This window comes from Pogoniulus pusillus, chromosome 18, assembly GCF_015220805.1.
Source record: "Pogoniulus pusillus isolate bPogPus1 chromosome 18, bPogPus1.pri, whole genome shotgun sequence".
Lineage (NCBI taxonomy): Eukaryota > Metazoa > Chordata > Aves > Piciformes > Lybiidae > Pogoniulus > Pogoniulus pusillus.
In genome coordinates this window covers 24,520,032-24,537,490 of record NC_087281.1, presented here as the reverse complement: position 1 = coordinate 24,537,490, position 17,459 = coordinate 24,520,032, and the positions used below count along the sequence as shown (strand labels likewise).

Below are 17,459 nucleotides of genomic sequence, written 5' to 3'. Positions count from 1 at the left end.
TGTTCCTTGAAGTGTGGCTGGAGCTTCCCTCCTGAGCAAGCACAGGTGACCCATTGCTCTGCACAGTCACCTTCAATGCAGCTCAGCCACTTCAGCGATCACACAACCCCTTTTGGAGTAAGGACCCAGGGGCTGTTTGCACAGCTGGAGCCGAGAACCCTTTCTTTAAACCCCCTGTTCCTTAGAGCGTCTCTCTGCCTGCTGTGGTCAGGGCTCCAGTGGCACACAGTTATCATTTGGGGGGGGGGAATTTAAAAATTCTCACCTGGCAACTCCTTTTCCCTGCATTTTTCTACAGCATTAGTCTCCACTTGTATTCCTGGCCAGGCTGGCAGCATCTGGGCTTGGCTTGGAGCCCCGGGTGGAGAGATCTTCAGAGATTATGGGTCCCTTGATCCTGCAGAGCCTGTGCCTTATGGCTCAGGGCTGAGGCAGGTTGTTGTGTAATTTGGGAAAGGCTTGTGTGCTACACATGTTCTAGAACATGTGTTAAAGGCTGTACAGAGCTTCAAGGACCTTTCTGACTCCACTTGGTAGTTATCTCAGTCCTCTGCAAGGTAAATCATAGTAATCAGGCCTGGTTTAGACAGGCATAGAGCAGTTGTGATTTGACCAGATCCTTCTTTAACTACTTGCACATATGTCTGTCTAGGAGAGGCGAGAGCAGAGAATTTTTGCTCCTCAGCCCAAGCAGGAGGGTCCTCCAAAAAAGCTCCATATTCTGCTTTCAGTGCCTAGAGCTGCTTTTAAAATAGCAGTTGATACCAGACACCCAGGAGGATGGGGAAAGTTGCTTAGTTTAATATCTCCTGAGACCTTTGTATCTTATACTCAGAGCTGCCTGGCTCTTCTCTGCACCAGAAGAGATGGCTCTTCCACCTTGCCATGGAAGCAGCCACCTTGAGTAGTGGGCATAGGGGGCTGGGGTGATGCTTGTTTCCCTCTTTACCTCCTCTTTCCTCTCTGCAGCTCCTGCACAGGCCCAAATCATCCATGCTGGGCAGGCATGCGTGGTGAAGGAGGACAACATCAGCGAGCGTGTTTACACGATTCGAGAGGGGGACACGCTGGTCCTGCAGTGTCTGGTCACAGGACACCCCCGGCCACAGGTAAACTTTCCATCTTCTCACCGTGCTCCTGTGGTACTTCTCTGCAGTCTCCACATAGAGGAGAACTGTGGGCAGTGATGTGGCCAGCTTCTTTCTACATGTGGGAGTCAGGTAGGGATGCTCCACAACACAAGCATTAGCTTGTTAAGCTACAAAGCATCTAGCCTTACGTGCATGGGAAGCAGTTTGCAAAGCTTTGTGCACAAGCCTTTGGGTGGTCTTGAGCATGCGAAGGCTCCAGAAAACCTGAAAGCCTAAACATAGTACACAAAGCACCCTCAAATCTTTCGTCCTGTGAAGAAGGAACAGCCTGAACAGGCCAGAGGAGACTTCCTGAAGGTGCTGACAATAGAAGTCGGTCCTTGATGGTCCATCAGTCTCTCAGCTTCTCTGGATGTACAGCCAAGGGGAACCTGTTCGAGGAAGTTCAGAAAGTTGTTCATAGTGCTCTTCACTGAGTCTCACAGAGCTTGATGGTCATTTTTTTATGGCCACTGGCCAGAGGCAGATTCAGACATGCAGTGCTGAGTGTGTCCATGCTATGGTCAAAGTCACAGCTCATTGGAGAGGTAAAGGATTGAGCTTGGCTAACTGCTGTAGTTCTTCCCCAGGGTCTACAGAGGGCTGCATAGCTTCAAGCCCAGTGCAGCCACCTCCTCACCCTTCAGATACTCAAGCAGGCTGGTTCAGTGTTAGCTTGGATGTGTCTGTAGAGACACTGGTCCAGAGCATGGGGCACAGTGTGGTGCATGCCGGAATGCGCTCAAGGGGTCCAAGTGTGCTACATGTGCTGCCTTGGCCCTCTGCCCCACTCCTGCCAAAGGCATTTATGTGAGAAGCCATGCATCTGCACACACCAGTCAGCACCTCTGTGGACTGTCTTGTGAGGAGCTGCTTGGCTAAAAGGCAATGACAGAGGAGAAGGAGAGAGACTCAGCCGTCAGGATTTGAAGTGGTTTATCCATCAAAGCATATCCTGGAAACAATAAAAATGAAATTATATGAGGCAAGCCAGGAAAAATGAACAGCCTGGGCTTGTGACAGTGATGGTCAGGTGACAGCTGTGTATGTCAGAAACAAGGAAGGTAGCAGGGCTGGCTCTTCCTAAAGGTGTTGAATATGGGGGAAGGTGCTGGCAGGTTGCAGGGATTTGAGTCTGAGCAGCTGGGTGGGTTTGCTGGAGCAGAGCCTGATACAGACAGCATGCTGATGGGGCAGCATTATGATTTTGTTGTTGCCTGGACATGCACAGCAGACGCTAGAGTGTGGAACCACATCTGACCAGGAAGGCTGGAATCCACAGACAGAAAACCCAGCGTGTATCCTATCTCTGCTCTCCTTGCTCATGGACAGATTTCTTTCCCAGCTAAACTCTTTTCCTAACCTTTGTTTAATCTTCTCTTTTCCCTTCTGTCAGCCAGTCATTAAAGCATAAAAATGTGGACGAAATTCAATTTCAATCTCATTTAAGTAAAGATTAAAGAACTGGCTGAAGTGGCCTTGCAAACAGGAGACTCAGAGTCGAGGGGCCCTCAGACAATTTCATAAAAAGCCTTCAAAGGCTAAATAAATCCATGGTCATTATCTCAAAAAATCTGCTCAGTCTAGTGCTCTGGAACAGCCACACAGACAACTCTGCTCTTTCCGGGGCATCAGCATCAATCAGGTGGTGGCAGTGAGCTTTAGGCAAAGTCTGATGGAGTGATCAGGGTGTCTGGTCCATGTCATCTGTGGCCAACACCAGATGAAAGTCTGTCTTCTTTCTGTTGACTGATCCTGGTGGATCTTGCTCCCAGAGTCTAGATGGGCAGTAGTGTGGGAGATCACCAGTTGCCAACCTTTAGAAGAGAGGTTACAGATACATGAAAGCAATGGAATGGATTCCATCTGTTTCTTTCATTCTCTGGACTGCAGAAAACATAGGGGAAGCCTGTACTGCCACTGAAGAATAACCATTCAGTCTTTAGGAGTGCTGTCCTTTTGCCACCATGAAATACTGCACAGCTCTGTTGTCCCCACAAACCAGGATCTTAAGACATGTGAAGTAAGGACAAAAAATGCAAGATAACTTGGAATCCAAAGGGATTTTTTAGAATTTTCTTTCTCTGTATCTTTAAAATCAAAGTAAAAGGTTCTGTGCTGACAAAAACAACATACACAGAGGTTCTCTGTGGGGAAAGGGCAAAAGCCAGATAGCAGCTACATTTTCCCACTTTTACTTGCAAAGCAAACAGCGGGAGCAGCCTTGCTGTCCAGAGAAAGATGAAAGGGCGTTGACTGCAACAAAAGCTCTCTGGCTGTGACCTGCTGTAGCTTCATGGCCTATGTGGGATCCCAAGGCTTAATGCTGAAGGTCCTGTGGTGGGCAGATAGTGGCATAAAACTAACCAGTCTGCTGAGTTTGCAGGACTAGAGCAGTGTGTGTCTGGGTGAACTGAGGAGTTACCCTGGGCACACAGACGTGGGGAGTCGTGACGGGTGAGAACCATCCACCAGAAGCTGGTCTGCTGAGATCAGTATGGTTGGGTGGTGCCACAGGGCCTCTTCTATGGAGCAGAGTGGGAAGAGGAGCAAAGGAAGCGTTTCCATCCCCTGGGATCTCTAGATTGCCTCACTGACTGCCTGTGTTTCTCTCACTCTCGTGCAGGTGAGATGGACCAAAACTGCCGGCAGCGCGTCGGACAAATTCCAAGAGACGTCAGTGCTAAACGAGACCCTTCGCATTGAGAAGATCCAAAGGCTGCAGGGGGGCCGCTATTACTGTAAAGCAGAAAATGGGGTTGGGGTCCCTGCCATCAAGTCCATTCGAGTAGATGTGCAGTGTAAGTCGTTTAGCGGCGGCCCAGACCTTCCCACAGTTCTACTGCATGTCTCTGCCTTGCTGCAGGGCCCGCAGGGAGCTGCATTTCCCTAGGACTGCGTGCACCTGATTCAGGAGCAAAGGGACTGGGGCAGTGTCCCCAGGGTCCATTTTCTCTAGGAGATTAGATCCATCCACCAGAAAGACAGCTCTGCTTGTCCATGTGAGTTATTCTTATCTTAATACCATGATGTCTTTCACTCCCAGGGGCCCCTAGAACTTCTCTGGGATGTAACATTGTAGAAGGCTTCCAATTTTTTGCTCTCCATTTTGAATTGGGCAATGCTTAAAGCAAGCCAATATTTCTTGAATTTGGAGTGCCTGAGATGTTTGGGACACTCCTGAAACCAGTGCCCTGCTCCCATCTGGAGCTTGCTGTCATTATAGCATGATGGAAATGAAGCAAAAGACTTGGAGATGCCCTTGAGGAGGCTGAGCTGTGAAGAAATCTATAAGGACCCCTTGGCTTCGGTTTCTCTGGCTGCTTGCAGTGCCCATCCTTCTTGTGTGCTGGAGATGCTGCTAGCTGTTCTTTGCCCTAGGCCCCAAATTTTGAAGGCTTCTCATGCTGACTTAATGTTGTTTATTCTTGGGCTACTCTGGCCAAAAAGGGGGGAAATTAAACTTCTCTTGTAAACTTGTGTGGGAGAAATCCAAGGTTTAAGATCTGGGCAACTTTTGAAGAGGTTTGGTCTCTTGGGTAAGATTGCCATTCTGCTTATTGTCCTTCGCTACCCACTATTCCAGTTCTGCCACCCTGAGTCACACCACATCCCTCTCCTCTCTTGTCTCTTCTCAGAAGTCCTAGACAGCAAGAGGTTGATGCTAAAAATGTGTAAAGTGTGATAAAGCAGCTGGAATTCTCCCTGAACCTGTCACCAGCTGTTCTCACAGTCTTCCAATCAAGTCAGTCTTCTGTGCTGAGGTGCACTGTGGTTATCTGCCAGCAGAGCAGCGTCCAGGCTTCAAAACCCCAGTATCTGCCTAGATTCTAGGCAGAGATTTGCTGACAGCAGCTGCTGCCTTTCTGCTGCTTCCTAGTCTTGCTGTCTAGGCCCAGGGTGATGTGACCTTCACCAAGTGTGCCATCTTTACACTTTGGCAGGTTCATGATCTGCAGTTGTATTAGGTAGCTTGGAGCAGCTCACATTTGTTCTATCCTTGCCCTCTCCTGCGTTGGAGCAGTGCAGTGTGAACGCCATCCTACAGGCTGGGAAAACAGATTGCTGCAGCAGCAGCTGCTTTGAATAGGATAAGCATTTCTTCTTGGGCACTGCATAGCTTTGTCTGGAGGAATTCTGACACCTACACAGATCTGCTTGGCTTCTCTGACCTTTTATTCTCTTGTGTGTGGTAGGGATATGATGATTCTGCATCACAAAAGGGCCTTGCTTTTCTTTAGCCTTGCCAGGTCTGGTGTCTCTAGGAACAAGACTTAGACATAAGTGTCTTTGTGGCCTGAGGGCACTCCCTTTGCTTCTGGGGTGCAAGCTGGAGCTAGAGTGATGTAGTGTCCCATGGTCCCTTGTGCAGCTCTGACCTGTAGAACTGTGGGGCTAATGGGATGGCCAAGGGCTTTCTCATACTAACATCTACTCTGCAGATGGACTTGGTAATGCACCTCTGTTCTGCTCACTTTGTTTTTGGGGAGGAGAGACTATTTTCTGCCAGTGTTTGCATTCAGTACAAGGGAACACATGGGAAAAGCCACAGATTTTGTTGAACACTTACCCAGGCAACCTTCAGCTGAATGAACCAGAATTTGAAAACAATCCCCTTCTTTCCCTGCATCCCAGTTCATAGTTAGAGGTAAGTAATTGCCCTCCTGTGAACCTCGGTGTCCCTGACAGCTACTTCTAGTTCTCACTCATACTTTTAGTGTTAGACAGCAAGGTTCTGTGGAGAGCACCCTTGGTGATGAGAGGATATTAAACTGGAAACAGTAGCCTGTGTAGCAAGTCATTCCTTTGCCCCAAGTGGGCATCAAGTGAGGCTTTAAAGTACTGGTTAGACACTGGCAGAGACACAGCTGCTGTTTGGAGTATTTCCACGTGGGAAAGAGAGAAAGTAAAGAAGAAAAAAGGAATAGATGTTTACAAGCCTCTGTTGCACATGAAGCATCCCATGTGATCGTCTCCACGGGCAGCCCTGGGCCACGGTTATCATTCCTGCAGCTCACTGACATCAGTAGTGTTGCTGCTACATCAAGGACATACATAGCATTGTAGGCCTCATTTTAGCTTTTCTCAGGAGGGCTAGACTTAGAGCTGACTGCTACGAAAGAAGCCTGAAAGATTCGAGGGGAGAGAGGTTTAACAGCCAAAAAGAAGATGTTTTCTGTGTCTGGAGTAGCTGGGAGCCAGGAGACCTGAATGGTGAGCATCCTCTTTGATCACTAAGGGGAGTGTTTTGCCACGCATTCTGCTGAGAAATGGAACCGCAGAAGGATGGTAGCTATAGAGTTCCTTCTGTAAAGTTTGAACACATAAAGGAGAGTTAAGGACAAATGAGGGAAGAGGAGAGGCCGTTCCCCAGGTCGTGGTCTAAGGGAACGTGATGTGAAATTCAGTCACCCTATGGGCACACAGAGACAGCACTGTATAGAAAGCAGCCTTTTTTTCCCTCCTATGTACGTTTTTCTTCAGCTAGACATCTCGCCTGGGGAGCTTTTGTGCCTTGTCATTGTTTAGCTAATGATTCTACTTGTATCTCTGAGCTTTGGTGTGGTCAAGCCGACAAATCTCAGGTCCCATTACAATTGCTGTCTACTAAGCTTACAGCTCATTAAAAGATGCAAATTCACGAGTTGAAACTTGTGATTCAGCAGAGAGCTTGCATTATTTGGATGACACGCTAGCTGCAGTGCAAGGGGATACTCTGTGCGTGTGCATCAGTTTCCTTACAGCTGAAGGTGGGATTATAAAGCTGCTGAAAATGTAGAATTGCTTCAGCTGAGCTCAGCAGATGCCTTATATGATGTGCTTAAGGGCATGGGGATGGGTTTCAGTTTAGAAGGTCAGTTGGTCCCATCTTGTCAAATGATACCTTTACATTTGATCCTGATCAGTCTCAAAGCTGAGTTTTTCCCATGCTTCCTTGATGTTCAGATGTTGGTGTGTGGCACAGAAGCTCAAGAAAATGATCCCTTTCTTTTAGCCGGAGGGCAGGCTCTGGGGAGCAGTGTGCCGTGAGTGGATAGAGAAAGTATGCTTCTTGCAGGACTGTTGTTTCTGTCCTTGCAAGGTGAAGTGCCTGAACCATGGATCCCAGCATGACAGCTGTATATCTGGTGAAGGCATGGTAAGGGAATTGAAAGGAGCAGGTTTTGTGAAGGGATAAACCAGAGAAGAATCTGATCAGCTTAGGAATGGGCAATAGTGATGCAATAAGAGAAGGAAGAGTTAGTACAGATCTCAAAAGAGGGAAATACATGGAGGGGGTTTTAACAGAAAGAGAAACTGTACATCCCTTTCTCAGTGTTTTGCATCTCGTGTTCCCATGGCACCCCATGAGACTTGCTGCTGTCTCTATTTCAGCTCCTTGATCTCGTCCTGACTTCTGCTCTCACACCTTGACTTGATGGTTTCTTGTCCATTGTGTGAGCATTTTACAGCCGTGGGCTTAGCCCCATGGTTTCAAGGGAGATTTGGGAAGTGGGAACCGAAAACAGAAGAAATGACAATGAAACATTCTCCTGGGGTTCTCCTGACCTCTCACTGAAGTAGAGAGCAAGTGATTTTGGATGTGGGGTGTCATTGGGGAAGGTGTGGCGACTCACTGCTCTGAGAGGCACATAGCAAGCAGTTTGCTTGAGTACCACATGGAATCTGCAAACCAGAAGGTGCTTTCTGTTCTCTGAAGGTTGTGTGGTAAGTGGGATAGTTTTGGCTTTTCCTGTCTGTTCACTTTAGATATTGCTTGGTTCATTTTAGGTGTTGCTTGTTACCTGCACACAGATCAGCTCTTAATTCAGCAGTGTCATCAGCTGAATGTGTGGGAACTACACAGTCTGCTCTATGGCATGTGGAGCATCAACTGCTCTGCAGGCTGCATGTGCAGACCGAGCTTCACTAACAGCAGCTCTGGCCCTCCTTAACTTCCTTCCAGATCTAGATGAACCTGTTCTCACCGTTCACCAGACCATTAGTGATGTACGTGGCAGCTTCTACCAGGAGAAGACTGTCTTCCTCCGCTGCACTGTCAACTCCAACCCACCAGCTCGCTTCATCTGGAAACGGGGAGCCGAGACACTTTCCCACAGTCAGGACAATGGCGTGGATATCTATGAGCCCCTCTACACACAGGTGAAAGAGCCCAAAGCTCCCCCAGCTTGTGTTGAGCATCTTGCTGATGCAGGGTACTCTGTAGTGGATCACGTTTCTTTCTCTGTATGGATTATGATGCTGAGGAGAGGGTGGTAGACACTGCAAGGAATACTGTCTCTGATAGGGCTGACAGAGCCTGTTTCTACACGCAGGTTCCTGGGGTCCCAGAGGAGCTGAGCAGCAGGAGGGAGCATGACAACCTTCAGTTCCCTTCCACTTTTTGGTACTGTCCCTGGGAGCAGGTCACAGCTCCCCTGAGTTTATGTGGCTGTTGGATGGCTGAGACTAAAATCCAAGCAAACAATCCCAAGATTCAGTCTCCTCTATATCTCTCATTACTCTTTTTTTTTAACCTCAGTTATGTGCCCAAGCTCCATACATCAGGGGAATTGCTTCCTGTTTAGCAGTGTGAGTGAACTGCAGGCAATGCTGTGGGATCCATGAGTCAAATGACAAAAAACTTCTCCTAATGGCTAGAAGTAACAGAGGCAGCCCAACTGCCTGGGCACTTTCTGACTGTCATCCTCTGGCAAGCGACTCTACAGACTTACTGCCCCTCCTGCTTGCCTCTGTGGCACTTGCCCTCTGAATGCTGCTTTCTTCACGGTGATGAGCCTGCCAGTGTGGTGGGAGACAGGAAGTTTTCTTTTGCCAAGGTAGGCTAGGTGTGTCATGCAAAGCCGAGCAGTGGCTCTGAGTGTCCTTCAGATGTGACCCAGCCGCAGCGCTTCCGGCAAGGCTGTTCGACAGCACAAGGCATTGATGGGTGGGAAGAGAGGGCTGAAAGGGTCACTCCTCAGAGCACCCATTTCATCCCCCACACCTCCTCATGCTCCCAAAGCTGGACCCTAAGCACATTCTGGCAAATTTGATTTCTGAGCAATGCTCCAGGCACGCTTTCAGTTAATGTAGTCATGTTCATATTTTATTGAAACATGCCATCTCTGCAGGTCATGGAAATGGGCAGCCAAATGGAAACATTCAGAGGGATGAGGGGAGAGAAGAAAGCCGCAGGTTAGCGGCACATTTGCAGAGGTGCTGTAGGTCAGCGCTGCTGTTGGGCCCTGAAGAAAGCTTTGTCTAGTCCAGTGCTATGCAGTGTACAACCAGGACGTCCCTGGCCTTAGAGAAAGCCACCGTGGGCTCTTTCAGCTTTCACTAAGATCAGTGTAATTAACAAGTGACATTGCTTAATGAGAGGGTGTCTTAGGACTTGAGATATTTTCTTCAGCAAGATAAGGCATCTGGCAGAGTTTGGCGGTGCTGCAGCATTAATGTGCAAGTGACCCAGCGTCCTGCAGCTCCTGTCAGGCAAAGCCCCCACCATGATGCATTGTTCCCGTCTGAGAGAGGGTGTTAGGCCTGTTGTGCTTGCACAGGCATGCCCTTGTGGTCCTCTCCTTAGCACTAGCATAAAACTGTGGGTTTGGGTTGATAAGAGTTGAAGTTAACAAAAGCACACCTCTGCAGTACTTCTGGGAGTGGGAAGGCTTGCTGGAGCTCAGATGCGCTCTGCTTAACAAAGCAGCCTTCCTAGGGGGTTCTAGCGTTGTGCTAGAGAAGTGCTGTCAGGGGGAGGCCTTTACGTTAAAGAAAGAGGTGAAGACTTCTCTGCTTACGCTTTTTAAAGCTTATTTACACTGAAGGTTTATACAGATTTAGCCAACATTTACTAATCAATATTAGGAGATACATATGGCCCCCTAAGTAAGTACTTGACATGCACGCTGTAAATGCCGTCGTCTGCGCGGCATAGCAGCCTGTCTCGGGACAGGACTTTCACAGGGTTATTGGTCTCCTAGGTATTTATCTCTGTAATTCACTCAGTGCAGATCCCTGTTCTCTGCATATTAGCATGCCTGAGCTCATCGGCCGGTCCCTCGAGGTTGCCTTCGAGAGGATTTGTTGTGCTGACACCTTGTCACGTTTGCAGGCAATTACGGCGTGGTTTCTCCAAAGGAGATGTAGGCGAACAGGAGGAGCACCGCAGCGACAGGCTGTCCTGGGCGGACGGACGGACGGACGAGGTGCAGGCTGTGCTGGCCACGGCCTGCAGCTCGCAGCTCCCCACGTTCCACAGGCGAAAATCCACAGAACGTGTCTATTGTTAACACCTTGGCTCTGATTCTGTGCCAAGCCACTAGCTAATGGAGTGCCAGGGAATGGTTTTGTTTGCTTGCCACTCTAGTGTGGGAAGAGGCTGTCAAAAGCTGTGCAGCCAGTCTGGATTTACACCAGCGAAAGTGAGAACAGGGTCTACAGCACAAAGATGGGAACGTTCAGGCCCGGGACAGGAGAATATATTCTTTAACTATTTCTCTGAATTATCTCTTTCCCCTGTACTGACTTTTTTACAGCATAACTATTGAACTTGCCGTATTTAGACCGGCATTAATGCTTAAATCTGCTCTGATTTGATTTGCTGATGTTGAGACCCCAGTGATGCCTCTTGGGTTCCTACCAGCATTTTGATGTGAGATCTCAGGGTCTGTTCTGGGAGATTTTTCAAGTTCCACAAGATTATTCTGACGGCAGATAGGGAGAAACTATGCCTAGACCTGTTGGGCTGTGCTTCCAGGTTAAATGCCAGTCAGTTTCTAGGTGTTTGAAGAAATCCTGGAGGTGGACTTACTGCTGCAAATGTTTTGTGTCCTTTATGTGTGTCTAGGAGAACCTTGAGTTCCCTGAGGTTTTGATAGGAGCTGCTGGTAACCTGTAAATTCTGGACTTGCAGTGATGAACTGTGCCTTGTACACCTGTGTCTTTCCTTCCCAACTCCCAGGGTGAAACCAAAGTCCTGAAGCTGAAGAACTTGCGGCCCCAGGATTACGCCAGCTACACGTGCCAGGTGTCCGTCCGCAATGTCTGCAGCATTCCTGACAAATCCATCACCTTCCAGCTCACAAACACCACAGGTAAGAGGGTATACAGAGGGTCCTTTTAGCCATCTGACCCCTCACTTGCCCAACAGCCACTCCTCCTCCAGGAGTGTAGCACAGTGCCCTGTCCAGGGCCTGCAGCACCTCATGTACATGCACATGGCTGCTAAGGCTTACAAGTCCTTCATGCAGAAGTCTTGTGGCCAGGGATGCTCTAATACCTTGTAGCTCTGCATATAGCTCCTGCCACGGCCAGGCCTGCTGCAAGATCATTAAGACAGACTATGTGTAGGTGTTGAGGCACTATGTAGTTTTTAATGCAGACACTTTTATTTATTTATAGTTCTAAGTGAGTTTAAAAATAGATTTGATACAGTCTAGAGTAGAGCAGATGCTGCAGGAGTTCTTACAAATAATTCATTTGTGTGTGACTCTGGCCTGGGTTTGCCAGGCTGCGTGCTCAGCACCTCCCAGCTAATGGGTTCCACTGGTGCTGATGTTCGTGGAAAGCAAATTATCTCTGGTGCCTTCCCAATAAATGAATTTTGCACGCATATTCATACTGGCAGTGCTTGAGTGTGCTTCCAGCTGCAAACAGAATAAGATTGGTGCCTCTTGCTTGACTTGCAAGAACTGGGTATCACGTACCAAGTGCTTGCAAGGGCCTGATTTCCACAGCTCTTAGAAAATCACACCTGTAAAGGCCTCACCATGCACTGAATAATGGCTAAGTGTTGAGTAGTCACTTCCAGCCCTGGGCTATCCCATGGTCAGAAAGAAAGGCACTGGAGTTGATTTAATTATTCACCTGTCTGATGTATCACGAAGCAGTCCGCGCCCCTCGCGTCACTGTGCAGGGAAACAGAACTCTTTTGATGCTGCCAACTGTTGATGGGATTTTGTTGATGCTGTATAAATTATGTTGATTGATCTGGCTTGAGCCCATGGTGCTGAGCAATAGCTGCGTGGATTTATGTAGAAAGAACAAAAAAAATGAACTTTAAAAAGTGAACTGTACCTAATGTCAGAAAAAATACTCTCTGTGTATTAAGATCTCTGAACATGTTTCAAGCCATTTACTCCACTGCCTGAGTTTGTCTCAGGATGAGACCAGTGAGTGCTAGAGTATTCCCTTTAAAAACTTAGACTGTGCTCATGAGGAAGAAAGGGATCTTATACAGATTTTCTTCCCTGTTGTCTTTATTTTTGAAGTAAATAAAATCTTTTCTTATGTCCACTCCTCACTGCCAGCCCAAGCACAGGAAAACCTATCTTTGTTTTGGTCCTGCCTCTTTACTGAGTGAGGGAGGAAAATGTGTTTTCCAGATTGTGGCCAGATCAGAAGCTGGTGCTATGGCTGAATTTACACCAGCTCTTGAAGTACTTGGCTAAACCCCGACCCTGTCCCACATAGCACATCTGCCTAGGGCTTCTTCTCCTGTGGGTTATTTATAGGTGCAAGTTTTGCAGTGGACTCTACAAGCTCAAAGAGGCCATAGAAAATGTGTTTCTAGCAAATTGTGTTAAAAGCTGGCAGTGAAAATGAAGCTGGCATTGCAGTGTGAGTAGGGTCTGTGTTAAATAATACAGGTCTGTATAACATGAAATATTATCTGGCTTACTTGCCCTGCAGGTTGTGTTGTGCATAGATGAGAAAATATTTAAATAAAAATCTTTCACACTCTCCTTTTTTGCATAAATCTTCTCATTCCCTCTTGCAAAGAACCCAACAGCCTACATAGCCTTGGCTGTGCCCAGAATCCTGAGCAGCTTCACTCAGGATGCCTTTGCAACTGATGAGGGCCCAAAGGGTGAGGAGGTGTATGAAAATTGATTTCTTAAATATTTATAGACCCAAGTACTACAGACCTTGAGGGGAATTGGTGGTCAGGTCATGTCAGGTCAAAGGAATCTTCCCTGTTCAATTTCTGTTCCTCAGCTGGCTCACTTTAGCTCCTCTGAAAGTGGCCTTTGGGCAGATCATAGTCTCCAACAAGATGATGTGCTCCTCCCAAGCGCTTTGTCAGCATCTTGGCCATAGCAGGAGGGGATGGGTACTCGGTGTGCAGGCTTAATGCAAAGGAGGTTTTCCCTGCTCCTTCTCTGTCCTGCTGCTGGTGCATGGGTCTACAGCAGCAGGTTGAGACTGCAGAGCCACAAGGCCAGCTCAGCACTCGGTTGTCAACACCTGCTCCAGTAGGGTCAGCCTAATGTTTTCCCCTTCCTCAATTTCTGCAAAATTAAGCAGCCCAGCAGGTTAATTCTCCTGCAGTTTTGCTGCAGCAAATTGGACTTCAGAGGGAATTGAAAGTGACTCTTTGTTTTTGATGGTCCCCTTGCTGCTCAGCAGACTCCGCCAGCAGATTTTCTGAGCCAAGAACAAAAAGAATTGCTACAGGTTACAAATAAATGAGATTCATCTCCTGCATAACATTGTCTGCAGGCTGTTAACCTCTGTCTGCTGATGAGAGTGGAAGCCCACGCAGGCTGCCACAGCCAGGGCTCCATTTTGGGCCCTGTCATGGGAGTGTGCTGCCTGGAGCTGTGTGGGTGGCAGCTTTGCTGTTTCTCTACCTCCTTGCATGGATGTACAACCTGTCTAAAGGCAGTGTTTGCACCAACTTGTCATTCTTATTCCATGTTGCCTTGCCCAGAACTGAGCAAGGCGGGTGTTGATCACACATGTGCACATCAAATGCTACAAGAGCCCTAATTCTTAGCCAGAGTCTGCAGGACCTCTGGTTTGTGCTCCTCAACTCAAACATCTCTCTGGACATAGGCTAATCTCAGCATTTCTCTGGCTCTGACAGGGATGGATGGAGACTCCCAGGCAAGGCACTGCATCTGTTTGCTTGTGCCCTGTGAACCTGAGATCGGTTCAGTGTCAGTGGGCAGGAGCAACTCTTTGGTGTTAATATTCTCAGCTGACAGCCTGTTAATGGCAGGAATGTGTGGCCATGGTGAGTTTAGCTGCTGTGTTCCTGAGCTTTATAACGTCTTGTGAAACCACCTGGATCTTGGAGAGGACACAGGAATCCTTCCTTTGCAGATTAGTGCACTTTAACCCTTGCACACTACTTCTAAGACTTCAGCAAAGAGGTCTGCTCATAAACTCTGAGTGTAGGCTGTGCCTTCCAAAATTCAGGGGCTGCAGTCACTGGCCTCAAAATGGAGGAGCCACCTTCTTCCTTAGGCACAGCTGTGCACCTCTGGCATGAATAGCATGTGTTGTGGCCAGGGAGAGTGCATTTGATTCAGTGCCCCAAAGCGTGGCAGTGCTTGTGCTGCTGAATTATGGTGCTGGTGCTGAGGAGAGAGCAGTCCTCCTCCTTGCCTTGTTTGTATGGCCTGTAATTCAGAGATCCAACACAAATCCAGCACAGCTCATTAATGCAAGGCCCAGGGAGAGAAGAGGCAGAAATAATGATGCTGTTAAATCAGGCTTCATGAATATGGAACAGTGTCTTATTTTGCATTATTATGGCTGTTACTTTTAAACATACTTGCTGCCTTTGTGTCGGGAACTGCCACTTCTCAGCCTCCTCTGAATGGAGCCAGTGATGATGCTGACAGAGGCTTTAAAGGGCCTTTCATGGGGTGAAGTAGAGAATGGGTAGGAAAGGGTTATTTTCGTTGGGCTCCTGGAGGAGGACGTAGTGAGAAGGGTGCAGAGGTAGTATAAATCAAATAAACCAAACCCAGGTACTAGGCTGTTCTGAGGAAAGGGTGTCTGGATGTTTTGAACCAGTCTGTGACTGGTCTGTAGCCCCCAGGTCTGTGGAAAAGTGTATTTGGCACCTATGGAGAGAAAAGAGACTTAGGAGCATGTGAAAAGCTGCTATTTATCTTCTGTTAAGATGCAGATAGGTCCTGGTCCTCTGCATCGGGCGTTAAGAGCCAGCTGCTTGTCAAAGGCTTTGCCTCTCTTAGATGTCTAGCTGGATGTGAGAGATGCAGAGGCATTTTGTGGTTCTTTTTTGATGGCAGACCTTCCCCAGAACGCCTTCTTCATACTCTGTAGCTCTGTATGGGAGGAGTGACTCAATCTCAGCTGTACTTGAACACAAGTAACTGTTGGGTTCAAACAGGATCCTCTGAGCCTATCCTTTCACCTCTCCATCAAGGGTGAAGGTCTGGTGGTCAGGCAGAAGGAGCAGGCTGTGACTGGGTATGCACCTGATGCTCCACCTGACCTTACCTTGGGATTTTGAGTGTTGTCCAGGAAAGGTAGACATTGTAGCATGCTTTGGGCCGGATCCTGACATGCTAAACTCAGCCTGTGCCTTGTAACAATCTCTTGCAGGCAGCAGGAGCTACCAACTGAGCCTCTTCTCTAGTACTGCTTCCACAGGGCTTGCCTAGAGTCAGGGTAGTCAGATACAGGGAGAACAGAAGGCACTGTGTTGTCTGCAGAATAGTGGACTGGATGCAGTGCAGGTAAGTAATGCAGAGCCACAGTGGCTTTCCATTGCTGTTGTGCCTTGTTGTGGCAGTTCACACCAGGTGTCAAGAAGCCTCTAGCTTTGTGTTTTCCACTGCCAAATTTTGTCTGGTTGCCACTCCTGCCTGTGCAGCAGGGTTCATCAAGCTCTTTTTTCCCTGACATGAGTCCTAGGCCCTAGAGAACCTGTACTGGGCACTGATAAAATATCAAACCTAGCTGTGCCCCAGTCCTAAGCACTAGCATGTGTGACCACCATTCTGCAGCAGAGGGGAGTCCTGTCCGTGGTGTTTTCTAACCATAACGAATCAGCATGGTCTAGTTCAGAGACATGATAATGCCATACTCTAGGTTCATGAGCTCCTTGGATTGGTGATGAATCCATGGACCCTTCAGCTGTGCATGGGCAAGTGGATGGGTCATTTTCAAGCTCAGAAGTGCCCCTCTTTGTGTTTTTTCAGCTCCACCTGCTCTGAAGCTGTCTGTCAATGAAACACTGGTGGTCAACCCTGGCGACAACATCACTATGCAGTGCTCTCTGACGGGTGGTGATCCGCAGCCAGAGGTGCTTTGGTCTCACTCTCCTGGCCCCATGCCCCCCAGCAGCCTTGTGCAAGGAGGCAGCCTCACCATTTGGAGGATCCGTGTGGAAGACTCTGGCTACTACAATTGCACAGCCATCAACAATGTGGGGAACCCAGCAAAGAAGACAGTGAACCTGCTGGTGAGGTGTAAGTTTCACTGTTTCTCAGGGTCTGTGGGCTGGAGGGGCTAGGTTTGCATTTATCCTGGCTGACCTTGTGCAACTGAGGGTGAACATGGTACTTAGCCTTGATTAGTGTTCTGGAGAAGTGCCTGTGTAATCTTCGCTACATCTAGGCCAACAGCTGTGCTAGTGCTGCCTACAGCCTCATCCTGGGCTGTAGCACTACTCTGGACTGGAGTATGATCCCGGACTGCCAGATGCAAGGCCCTGGGGATATTTTGTGGGAGTGTAACTGTGGGAAGTCTTCTGTTGAATTTTGTATGGAGATGTTGTTGTCCTGAAGAGCAAAGAGTTGTAATCCTGCCTTACACAAGACACTTTGCGGTCCCTAACCGGTTATGGACTTGTGTTCATCCCAGCCATGAAGAATGCCACGTTCCAAATCACCCCTGATGTGATCAAAGAGAGCGAGACCATCCAGTTAGGACAAGACTTGAAGCTCTCATGCCATGTAGATGCTGTTCCTCAGGAGAAGGTTGTCTATTCCTGGTACAAGAATGGTAAACCAGCCAGGTTCTCAGACCGACTGCTCATCACTCGGAATGACCCTGAGCTCCCACCTGTGACCTGCAGTTTGGAGATTATTGACCTGAGATTCAGTGACTATGGTACCTACCTGTGTGTGGCTACTTTCCAGGGAGCACCCATTCCTGACCTCAGCGTGGAAGTGAACATCTCCTCGGAGACAGGTGAGACACTTTGTCTGGGGACCTAAGACCTCCCCCGGCACAACTTGAGACTGTGTCCCCTTGTTCTGTTGCTGGTTGCCTGGCAGCAGAGCCCAACCCCACCTGGCTGCAGCCTCCCTGCAGGTAGTTGTAGACAGCAATGAGCTCTGCCCTGAGCCTCCTCTTCTCCAGGCTGCACACCCTCAGCTCCCTCAGCCTGTCCACACAGGGCTGTGCTCCAGGCCCCTCCCCAGCTTCATCTCCCTTCTCTGGCCACGTTCCAGTATCTCAACAGCTCTCTTGAATTGAGGGGCCCAGAACTGGACACAGCACTCAAGGTGTGGCCTGAGCATTGCTGAGCACAGGGGCAGAATAACCTCCCTTGTCCTACTGGCCACACTGTTCCTGATC

At 48.5% G+C, this 17,459-nt stretch overlaps 1 protein-coding gene across 7 annotated transcripts in view; it reads left to right on the top strand.

The window, feature by feature from the left end:
- The window catches only part of MDGA1 (MAM domain containing glycosylphosphatidylinositol anchor 1), a 162,365-nt gene that overhangs the window by 61,611 nt on the left and 83,295 nt on the right, over positions 1-17,459 (top strand). For all 7 annotated transcript variants that reach the window (XM_064158839.1, XM_064158842.1, XM_064158841.1 and 4 more), the window contains 6 exons: positions 970-1,109; positions 3,757-3,931; positions 8,077-8,273; positions 11,077-11,209; positions 16,076-16,345; positions 16,740-17,069. In XM_064158839.1, the coding sequence (XP_064014909.1) occupies positions 970-1,109; positions 3,757-3,931; positions 8,077-8,273; positions 11,077-11,209; positions 16,076-16,345; positions 16,740-17,069 (1,245 nt within the window). The remainder of the gene's footprint in view (positions 1-969; positions 1,110-3,756; positions 3,932-8,076; positions 8,274-11,076; positions 11,210-16,075; positions 16,346-16,739; positions 17,070-17,459) is intronic.